This window comes from Chrysoperla carnea, chromosome 4 (assembly GCF_905475395.1).
Source record: "Chrysoperla carnea chromosome 4, inChrCarn1.1, whole genome shotgun sequence".
NCBI lineage: Eukaryota > Metazoa > Arthropoda > Insecta > Neuroptera > Chrysopidae > Chrysoperla > Chrysoperla carnea.
In genome coordinates, this window is record NC_058340.1 from 63,396,460 (window position 1) to 63,408,438 (window position 11,979).

The 11,979-nt window shown below is 30.4% G+C and overlaps 1 protein-coding gene across 1 annotated transcript; it reads left to right on the forward strand.

The window, feature by feature from the left end:
- Positions 1 to 5,760: 5,760 nt before the first annotated feature.
- On the forward strand, positions 5,761 to 11,115 carry LOC123298849. Its single transcript, XM_044880944.1, has 5 exons — positions 5,761 to 6,004; positions 6,279 to 6,382; positions 6,468 to 6,820; positions 6,912 to 9,073; positions 9,540 to 11,115. The coding sequence occupies exons 1-5, from the start codon at positions 5,761 to 5,763 to the stop codon at positions 11,057 to 11,059; spliced, it is 4,383 nt and encodes a 1,460-aa protein (XP_044736879.1). The 3' UTR covers positions 11,060 to 11,115.
- The last annotated feature ends 864 nt before the right edge of the window (positions 11,116 to 11,979 follow it).

Sequence of the window (11,979 nt, forward strand, 5' to 3'; positions counted from 1 at the left end):
TTCATTATAGACCAGTCCCTAACCCGAAAAATATCCCTCCTTATTTATGTCAGTACAAAACTGAAAACATTTTAATTTAGGAAGGATTAAAAAAAGCAGCGAGAATTTTATATACATAAACTTTTGCTGATTAGTTTCTTCCCTAAAAAATGATGAGATCCTGACGCCATTTATCAATTTTTTTTTTCATTCTTGTATCTTTTGTCGATAGGCTTTAAATGGTTTTTGAAAAGATTCTAGCAGTTGATGCTAGCGGTGTCCAGATTAGAGTCTCAATTCTTTTTTAGGGCCTGACAGTTGTATAATAAAGAAATTATTCAATCAATACGTGGTTATTGCGAAATGTATAATACTATGGTCCAATAATGGATAAAAATCTACCTATTTTAGCAGATTATCATTATGTGTAACCAATTCCTTAAAAAAGACGGAAAAAAGTTCCTCAATCCTAGTATAAAATAATAAATAATTGTTAAAGCCAAAACTGCAAATCCCAAATGCAATGGAAAAGTTTAGGAAAATATAATGTTTTAAAAATGATTTCAGACTGATTTTGCATAGATTTTTCCTACATTTATTTTATCAGTTGTTTATTTTAGTTCCGGTTGATTGTCTCTCTACATTTATCTTAATTATTGTTGTATCGCAATTTCTTTTTAAACCTTCAAAAAGAATAATTATGTGCTACGAATATTTTAATCTATCCCAATGGTGGAAGCGCAAGGAAATAAATTTAAATTATGAATATTATACAATCGTTATATCCTATATCCTAAAAAATTTTATCGTCGCTTCCAACAAAATATAAAATATTTTTATGTTAAAAGTAATAAATTTTTCGAATCAACTGTGCAACTTTTCTTGGTTTTCAAAAATTTTCTATTTTTTCAAGCGAGAATAATAATTTTATTTTTACAGTTAATATTAAGTTTGTCTCAGTACCTTTTGTATTCTGGACTTAGCGTCAAAGTAGTTATCAGTATAATGGCACCTAGAAATTTATTTCTTTTTTATTTAAAAATAGTTTTTCTTTTTTTAGATAGGGTCATTGCTCTAATCCTTGCATATTTTATACAATCAATCTTTACTTGACGATATCTCGGAAGAAGAGAATTATTAAATTGTTTAACAAAGAATTTATTGGATAAATAAAATTTTTGAAGTTTTCGTGAAAATTCATGAAAATTGATTAACATAATTGAAACGTTTAATTATATTTAACAAATTATTATCAATGAAAATTTATTAAAAGTATTTACACAATATACAGATAAATATACTTATGCAAATACTTCATGATATCTTCATGAATTTTCACGAAAGCGATATCAGTTTATTTTGCATATATACACATATAAATACATTTAGGCATATGTACAAAGTGATCAAGGATAATGGATAGTGACTTTTCAAAAAGGCAATAATTGTAACGATACAAATTACGAGATTATATTTTCTTCTCCTAAAATAAGAAGGGGTATATATGAAAACAATTCTATAAAAAGAGATAAATTCAAAAGTAATATCGCATTGTGATTATATAAAAATCTATTGTGTACTTACCAAATCATGTAGGTCGAAGGAATCTCGGTCATTCACCTGAATACATCATTTTTCTTCGAAATTCAACAATATGATCAATACTTATTGCTATTCTATTCTATGTACTCAAAATTCTACAGAAAATTATTCTCTTGACTCAGTCCTGTAGAAAACTTCGCAAGTTGAGATGTTTTATTTTATTTTTCCTTCCTAACTTCTTCTCGACTTAAGCACAAAATGCACAAAAAAGGTCCTTGTTTGAAAAGAGTGTTTATTAAATGTTAGGGGCATTAATTGTTCAAATCAAGAAAGAAAATCATATTTTAGAAAATTTTTCTGACATTTTTGAATGAATCTAGATGTCATATTGCACTACGACCTGTGATTGTTCAGTTCAAATATATTTCCTTTCGAAGGGAAAGAATTTGGAGCAAATCTAGAAATGATAACCTTAAAATGAATTGATACGTCTATAATTCGTCCGAGCAATTTGCTCTTCTGTGAAACAAGCCGTCTCCGAACGACATGCGTTACCTTGGATTTTCTTACGTTTCCTTGACGAACTGTCATTTTCCAGCCTCCTGTGATAATCCTTGTATTTGGTACGAGGAAACTATATCGCTCTCTTTTTTCCGTTATAACAAACCTTACCTTTTCTTCAGTTAGAGAATGAAAGCTCGTGGCTTAGAAATTGCGTTGATGTTCCTTACCTTTTTAGATCATCTCCATATTCCTCTACATCTGCATACCTTGGCACTCAAACCTGTTTATAGACAAATTAACTCAGCAACTGAGAACTTAACTCCTTAAAATTAAACATTAGTTGTTTTTCGCCCTCCTTGAACATCTTGTATTAATATACATTTTCCATATAAACAAAACTTAACTTGGTATATATACATAGTAGTATAGTGGCGTACGTATGTTGGCAGGTGGGTTAGTTGCGCGGTCTACTGGATCAATACATCGCAAACTCCTCTGTTAGAACATCATACAGCAATAAACATTACATAACTGTCATATTTAGTTGCTGCTTCTTCGTTTTTAAAACCATTATTAAGTATCATTAAAATATTATCATTTTTAATGCAATTTTAAAATGAAATAATAATTTCTTTTGTTATTTATTTTTGTCTAAACATGCATATTAGAATTCTCACGAAAAAACATTCCGTGTTATTTTTACTGGAAAATTTATTACTAGGCCTTTGTCTGTATTAAACTGATTAGTATTTTAATTAATGGCTAGAATTAACCGCAGGTGTTTTCTCAACATATAGGAATACCTATTAAGACGTTAGTTTAAGGGATGTCTCTATAAGTAAGCCTAGGCTAAGCTCTAGAAATAATTTCTATTTTAATACTATGAGGCTTCCAAATTTGTTTCAAGTACGAGCTATGCTTTTCAGATTAGTACTATGTTTGATCAAAGCAATATATCTGAAATTTTAAAACAACATTATTAAACAGTTTTAAAAACTTAAAAGGTATAAATTTCTGGAACCACAGAAATGATAAGGGTTAATTTTCACAACAATGAGGTAGACATTGATAGCAATACTTAATGCCATGAGCTTTTCAGTATTCGGAAATGCGTGAAGGGACTATTGTCCTTAACGTTTTGAATTTCATTAAGAGTAAACCAATTGGTTTCCCTTACTGTGATCCAACACGGAAAGAGCGAGAAAAATGAACCTTCTCTGAAACACTGGATATATTTCCGATTATTTTCCAACGATATCCAATGATTTCTTATTATTTTGTCTTTAAAAATCTATATGTTAAACAAATTAGTTATTTCATAATTTAAAATCTGTCATCTGATGTTTACAAAAACAATGTAAAAAGTTTATTATAATCCAATAACTTTTAAACCGCCATTTACATCGGTAATTGAAGTCTGTTTCTACTTAATAAAAACATTGATGAGAGCTTCTTTTTTTTACATCAAAGATTTTCAATGAACAGGAAGGTACAGCTCATTTCGTTCAGACGAGCTTTATTAATTGTCAATTCAGGTGTTAATTAGTTTATTGCTCGTTCAAGTGTTAATTTTATATAAAATCGATAAAATATACCAATAATAAGTATAAAATGTCACTTTAAAAACAGAAATATACTTTAAAAAGTTATTTTTAAAAATTTGACATCAAATTTTTTAAGTTTTAAATAATATTTAATCTATCGATTTGTTTATTTGAAGTTATTTTTAATTATATTCTAAGGATTTTATATTCAATCGTTAAATGAACCCAATTTTTGTACTTTTTTGGTTCTGACTTGTATCCCATTGTATTTTTTATCAAACAGTTCACATAAATTATTAACTATTCTTTTACATTGCATCAACGATTAGTATGAAAACAAAAATCACTGGAAAATTTATCTAAATCAACACATTCAAGACCTGTTACATGATGGGGATTTATTATAATTTTACACACAAAATAGGGATCATTTAAGCCTATATAAAGGGGATCATTTTACCCATAACGACATATTTGAATATCGTCATAAAAACTGTTAACTTAAAATTTATAATACGGCTATGAAAATGTGTTATAAACTTATAATATTATTAAAAGTAAACAAAAGTCAAGAGTTAAACAGCCAGCCGGCAAAAGCTAATACGAAAAAATAAATTTTACGTTGAAGTTTGTCTTACCATAGATTATAAGCAGTAAAATTAATACTTTGCTACGAAACACAAATTAGCTTATGCATCACCATAAGCCTTTGTTGAACGATTAATTTGATCGCGCGGAAGCCATTTATCGATAAATATACTAGAAGGCTTTACTGGTTTACATAAAACAACGAGGGATCATTTTAGTCTGAGGGATCATTATAGACCATTTTTCCCTAATTGAAGTATAATTCTTAGAAAGTAGAAATCTATTAAAACAAAAATATTTTATCGTGGAATTATTGAAAATTATTTAGTAAGTAAAATTCTTTTTCTACCTAAAAATCTAGATAAAATTAATTTAATAATACGATAATTTAGTTTAATTTTCAAGAACTTTAATAATATTATTATAACACATATTTAAATTACTCTGATAAACAATCTAAGATGTAGTAAAGATATTTTATTTGTTATGAAATAAATATTTTATAGAGAACGCGACTTTTGTTATGTTTTTTTTTATTTTTTAATGAAAGTGAATTAGTGTATTGCACAGCTTATATAGAGTACTTATTCACACGCAATTTTTACGTTGTATGTTATGACGGACCGAACACTAAAGGAGTGTTTTTTTGTCATAGTTTTTTTAATGAATGAAAACCTTTTCAACCTTAACAAGTTTATCAATGTTAAGTATTATTTTTATTTTTCCTAATATTTACATATGGATATTGTATGTGTAAAAGTTCTAGTTGTATAAGGTTTTCAATGTTAAATTGGTGGAAGCACTGGAATTTTAATAAGTTAATATTCACTTAATCCGTTAGCTTTTCTAAATAATTTTAAAAATTTTATTTTTCTTAATAAGTCTTTTATCTATGCTTTTAATTAATCAGTTCTGGACTCACAGTGAATTTGCAGAGAGTAAGCAGTAGATTATTTGGAAGGATAGTAGGCACTGATTTTTTTATAATTTACATTTTTAATGATCAGCATTGATATAGACTTTTTTGAATTAAAAACAGAAAGAGGAATACGGGTTCTCGCAATAACGAAGGCACCAACAAGTTAGATCAAGATGGTTTTTAACAAAAGCGCTTATGATATTTACTCCTAAATTAGAAAATAGATACCTAATCGAACGACTGATTCATTTCATAGCATCGTTTGTTGAATAACCCAATAATGATAACATTTCTAACAATGAATGTGCACCATGCTTCCTAAATGGTACCAATACAGAGTAAATGAGTTGCAAACATTTATATTTTTATAATAAACATTTACAAATTATGTTCATTTAAGGTTTTTATTCATTTATTGTTCATTTTTAATTAATTAATAATTAAATTTATGATAAACTGTGTACGATTAACTTCATTTTATTATCAACAAAGAAAGGCTTGATTTTCTTTAGTAGATCAATGAGTTTTGTACGATACCAGAATAACCTTTAGCGTTTAAAATACCTCGAATTTAATATCTTTCTAATTTAATATATTTTGTTATAGAAATGAATATTCGAAAGAATCCATAAATATCAACATACTAACCATCAAAACAAAAAAAAAAGAACTAAATAAAATAAAATGATTAATACATCGACCAATAATACAGCAACAAACGCACAGCATACGTCATCAACAAATTCAAAATGTGGAAATACAGAAAGCACATCAGGTGATGAACATGTTGCTCGATGTGTGGCATTAGAAAAAGCTTACGTACACGAAGTGTATGAACAATTTAATGAAACACCATGCGCTCGCCCATGGCCAAAGATACAACAATTCTTACAAGATTTAGAGCCAGGATCATTGGTTTGCGATGTTGGTACGTATAGATTTCTCCTAAACGAATATTTGAATGTTCAGATTCAAGACACTGAATCCACCTTCTCTTAGTTATATTACCCAAATCTGCGCTTAGATCTTGTAAGCAGGTCTCATCATTACCTTATTTAAAAGTAATCCAAAACAATTTCATCAAACTTTGTTCTAGAATAGTGATGAGTCCGAAGTGCATCACCGAAGTGCTTCATCGGTGTTTCAAAATAAGTACCTTGTAAAGTTAAAAACTTGTATTTAATCCTACTTTCTTCTTTTAGGATGCGGTAGCGGAAAATATCTAAATGTAAATCAATCAATATTCAAAATTGGTGCTGATCGGTGTAGTCGATTAACAGAAGTTGCAAGAGAAAAAGAGAATGAGGTCAGTCTATTATTACTAATTCACTAATAACCAGCCCTCCATGAAAAGCAATTGTAAAACTAATGATTGCAATATTTTCTTATAGGTTTTATTATGTGATAATTTATCACTTCCATTTCGGGATGAAAGTTTTGATGCGGTATTATCAGTAGCTGTAATACATCATTTTGCAACGACTGAACGTCGTGTTGGAGCCTTAAAGGAATTGGCAAGATTATTACGTATTGGTGGTAAATTAATAATATCAGTATGGGCAATGGAACAAAGGCATCGAAAATTTGAATCACAGGATGTTTTAGTTCCGTGGCATCGACCGCAACATTTAAGTACACCGTCATTGGAGCTCACATCGACAACAAATACGTCTGAAGAAGACATGTTACCACCGTATCATGCTTATACGCAAACATCGGATAGTGATTCTAATAGATCATTAAGGTAAGCCTTTTTTCATTTCCATGGTCGAACATTCCAAGTGACAAAGTTATAGAAAAGACAAGTTGTAATATTTTTTTAACCAATTATGCAGGCATGCAGTAAATGGTTTTCGTAAACGTGGACGAACCAAACATAAAGGACGTTCAATAGATCCAAATTGTAGTTCCTCGCCAAGTAGTTCCAGTTTATCAAGTCCAAATGAAACATGTTACAGTTTTGTTCGTAGAGCTTTACAAAAATTGGCCGGTGGTAGACGTAGTGCAAATCGACATCGGCCTTGGTTTTTAGAATCATGGAATTACTGTTCGAAAGAGCCAACACATCCACCATACGACCTAGCATGTGATGACAATGAAGACATTCATGACTTACCAATAGAATTACGCCGAATTGAAGAAGGTGAATTATTAAATTGTAGTAAACAAAATAGTTTAGATTTATATAAAAGTGGGCAAAAATCGAAAAGTTTAGGTGATATACAAACGGTTAAACAAGATAATATTATTCGATCCGCATCGAATACATCAAATTTAAAAATATCAAACTTAGAAGAATTAAATAATAAGAATGAAACCGAAAATAATTCCGTAGATAAATCGAATGTCCCAAATGTAGTACCGACAAATAAATCCGTAGTACCCCCGTCAAGACCAAAACTAGTTAAACAAAAACAATCATTAAATGAGGAAGACGGAGAAGATTTAGATAAACCATTAAATCAACGTGATGTAGTCGAAGCTTTACCCGATTTTCGATTAATTCATAGTCATTATGGCCGGCAACGTGGTAGCGTTTTTAAACAAAGTTCCATGAACGAAGAACTATTAAGTACGGAACGTTTACGTGAAAAAGAACGTGTTAAAAAGAATATTCAAAAACAAGCATCCTTAAACGATGATTTAATATATCGACGATATCGAACATTAGACTCGTTACGCGATTCATTTCTTTCGGTGTCTACATCCAAACGGTTTCAGCTAATTAAAAATGGTTTTACAAATAAATTAAAAACTTCCACAACAAGTATTGAAAAAGTGACAGGCACTTCGCTTAAAAATGGGTTTGTACGTATTTTACAAGGGTGGAAAGCTGAAACGGTGGATGAAAGCGTAGAAGATACGTTGCAAACTCAAAAAGCACAACATATAACAACAGTAACCGAAGAAACACAGGCTGAATTACCAAATGAACGTCGACATTCACGTGAAGATGGTTCTGACTCATCGAAGGATAGTAGTTTACAAAGTGATACGAGTGTAGATAGTGAAGATAGCTTTGCATCTGTGATATTTGTACCAAAACAAGATTCACAAGAAATAACATCACCAACCCCATTATCACCAGCGAATCAACCAACATCACCTCGTTTTAAATCATCTTCTGGTCCAACATCACCCCGAATCAAACAATCATCATGTCCTACATCGCCAAGACTTAAACAAATGCCGCTCTCAGTTTATCCATTATTAAAACAACCGACATCACCGAAAACCGCACAACTAAAACAAGTACCTTCTGGAGGTAAAGTTCTAATATATTCTCAAAGCACACCTTGTACTAAACCACCACAAGTGAGTAATAACTCCTCCACGAATGGTAATAAAACGAACAATACCGTTGTTGAAGAACCCAAAAATCCAGTATCACCTCCTAGTACAACACAATCGGCACAAATATCACCTACTTCCAATATTGTAAATACTGAACCAATAGTTGAATCATCACCAAAAGTAGTTGAATCATCACCACCAAAAGACCCAAATCCATTATTAAGTTCAATAAATTCCACAGAGTGTAGTACAAATGAAAAAACAATACCAGTGATACCAATAACAAAACTATCTGATCTTTCAGACCAAAAAACAACTAGTGCTTTAGAAAAGTATAGATCATTAGCTGAAAAATATAAATTACAACAGATACCTGCATTTCGTTCATTTTCAAAACCATTTGCAATCGATAAAACACGAACAGATCGTTTACAGCAAATACGCGATTTATTAAATCAACGGCCTAATTTTGGTAAACGTGCACAAACAACACACTCACAACGTACTTCCTCTACGCCAACATTTCCAATGGTAAGACGAAGTTCGGTTCAAATATCTGGAAAAACTGAACCGGTTGCAAAATCTTTACCGCGTTTATTATCATTGGAATTGTTTAATCCGGAAACGGATGATATGGATAGTGATTCAAGTGGTATGTCATCGCCTGACTCAGTGGATAGTGTCATCAGTGTCGAAGTATCAGGTAAGACAATCTTAATTTTTATTTTATCTTATTTCCAAATACATACCACTTCTTGTCGGATACATAAAATTATACAATTTTTCAAAATAGTTTTTGTTTTCTCTGCGTCGAATAGCAGTTCCACACTAATTAGTTCATTGTTGTACTTAATTACTTCTATCTCTTTTTTACTCAACGTTATTAAAGCAGTTATATTACCCGCTGTGTAGTGTTTATGAACTCATGCCTGCATATCGGTACCCGCTAGGCGGTAATATAAGCACCTGTGCATTTTTTAAATTAGTTATTACTTAATTTAAGAATGGCTTTCGTAAATTTTTCATCTTATACTTATGGTAAATGATGCAGTTCATTTCCGATAAGGAACCTCCATATTCAACACGCGCTCAAAGACATGAATATAAGCTTAAATGCTGCTGGTTTACAATAAAACATATTTTAATACATATTTCATTGTGTTTCACAGAATCACAATCAAAAAGTTCAGAAAATAATCGTACTAAAGACGAAGAGAAGAAATCCAAAGAACCATCACCAGAAAAACGTTTTGAAAAGTCTACAGTCTCAACAATAATCGAAGAAGTTGCCTCAAATTCAGAGAGTGAACAAGAAAGCACAAAATCAGATAACGCTGCAGAAACTTTACCAAAATCAATGAGTTTATTTGAAGCTGCTGCAAATGTTGCCAGTTCGCTGGATGATGCTGTTGGTGCTGTTATACAATCAAGTCCACGTTCCAAACATAAAGAGTATGAAAAAATTGAGCAATCAAAAATATTAGAAGTTGTCACATTAGATAAGGATTTCGATAACGATTTCTTTGGTGAAAACTTTAATAACACGATGCTAAAACGCAATAATAAACCTGATGAAGTAGATGTTGATGCAGAAAACAAGACTGAAAGTACACAATTTCCTTTTGATAATATACAAATTGTAGATGACATAGCAAAAGACAGTTCCACGTACAATAATTGGAGTAATAATTGTTTACAACATTTAGCTGAATTTGCTGAGAAAATAAGTGAAGGTGTTTTACGACAAATTGACGAGTACCAAGAAGAGAATAAAAAATATCAACAGAAAAATCTTGAACAAACATCATCAACAGCAGATATTGAAACAAAATTGGATGCTTTCAACGATCCATATATTCATAAATTAAATGAAGAGATAAAAGACTTAACGAAACTTTCTGCTGAGCTAACAAAAGAACGTAACATGTATTTAACAAAATTAAATAATGATAATTACCAAATTAGTGATAATTTCAATAACTTATGTGATAGTAGTGACAGTGATTTAACCAAACATTTAGAAAACAAAGATGAAACAAAAGTAGATGTAAATAGTAGTATTATCATACCTGAACAGGGTTCACAAGAACAGCAACAAATAATCAATAAAAATAATAATAATTCAAGTGATAGTTTATCATTAGGTAATACAAAAATAGCTCAATTATTAACTGGTTTATCACAGGAATCAAGTGATACAGGTGATATATCTGAACGTACTGGCAGTTCAGAATGGAGTTATAGTCGAGCAGAAACAAATTCCGTTGGTATTACAACAACAACATGTTCAGTGGGTGGTAGTACTGCAAGTTTAAATTCATGTAAAGATTGGACAAAATCACATCGTCGTTTAACCGATCGTCGATCAACATCCGAAGATATACCGGAAGTAAAACGTGCACCATTAGTACGTCAACATGCTTCGTTTCAAGAGCCCTTAAATTTAGAAACAAATAATACACAACCGGAATCTTTAAATATCTCTTTAAGTGACACATCTCAGGAATCATTACCGTCAGATTCCGCTGGTGGTGCAATTACTTATCATAGATATTATCATGTGTTTCGTGAAGGTGAATTAGATCAATTGATTGAACGTTATGTAGAAAATTTACATATTATATCATCGTATTATGATCATGCTAGTTGGTGTGTTGTTGCTGAAAAAGTACAAGTTTGGACCATCTGACCACTTGGACATCAAAAATACGTTATTGTTATTGTAGATATATTTATTCCGTTTGTGGGGCCACAATATTCTATTAAACATAAATTGTATCATTCGAGTGGTTCTCTTTTTACTTATTTTTAAATATTTGTAATTTATATAATATATTAATTGTGTGAATTCCTTAATATAAAGAGAAATTCGTACAGTATTGAAGATGAATTCGTCTCTAATTTAAGGAATTTCGGGATATTTAAACAGATTTATTATTACATCCATCTCAAACGTTGGATTGAAAAAGTAAATTAAATAATATAAAAATATTTAGCCTTGAAATGAAGTGTAAGGCATCAAAAAATATTCGCCACCGAGCCCAATTTTTGGTAACGGGCTTAATCTGAGACAAGTTCTTTCTATTATTCTATTTTCTTCGACACTTCGCTTGCAGGTGTACTTTAATCGTCTCTTCATCTCGAGTTCTATTAAAGTATATCCCTTGCAATGCACTTTTTGTTGCGACAATTTGTGTAAATCTTCTTTTGAAGTAAGTTAGGCTGGAAGTATGCTACTGAGTACAGTGAAAGTAGTATTGAAGACTTATTTCCTCACTCGAATTGAATTTCTTCAAGATGATACAGCTATATCTTCTTAAAAAATAAAATTCGTTGACAATAAATCACAAACATATTTGAAAAAATCACATAATCTAAATTCTCTAAATTACTGAAAATCACTAAATTCTCAAAATTAGAGACAAATATTCAATATTCTTCGAATTATCTTTTATTTTGTGGCTGCTCAATTTTTATTATATATTTTGACGTAAACATTTGATATCAAATGGTGGCTATATTAATTAATTAAATTATATAATTGATCTCAAAATATTAAGTTGTATAAAAAATAATAATTTAATAACAATTTTTTTATGTTGAAAAATA

What these genes read in the sequence shown, in the direction of transcription:
- LOC123298849 (XM_044880944.1), top strand. Translation starts at nt 5,761, where the DNA reads ATGATTAATACATCGACCAATAATACAGCAACAAACGCACAGCATACG. An exon ending in ATCATTGGTTTGCGATGTTG is followed by an intron (nt 6,005 to 6,278) that starts GTACGTATAGAT and finishes TTCTTCTTTTAG; the next exon opens with GATGCGGTAGCGGAAAATAT. An exon ending in CATCAGTGTCGAAGTATCAG is followed by an intron (nt 9,074 to 9,539) that starts GTAAGACAATCT and finishes TGTGTTTCACAG; the next exon opens with AATCACAATCAAAAAGTTCA.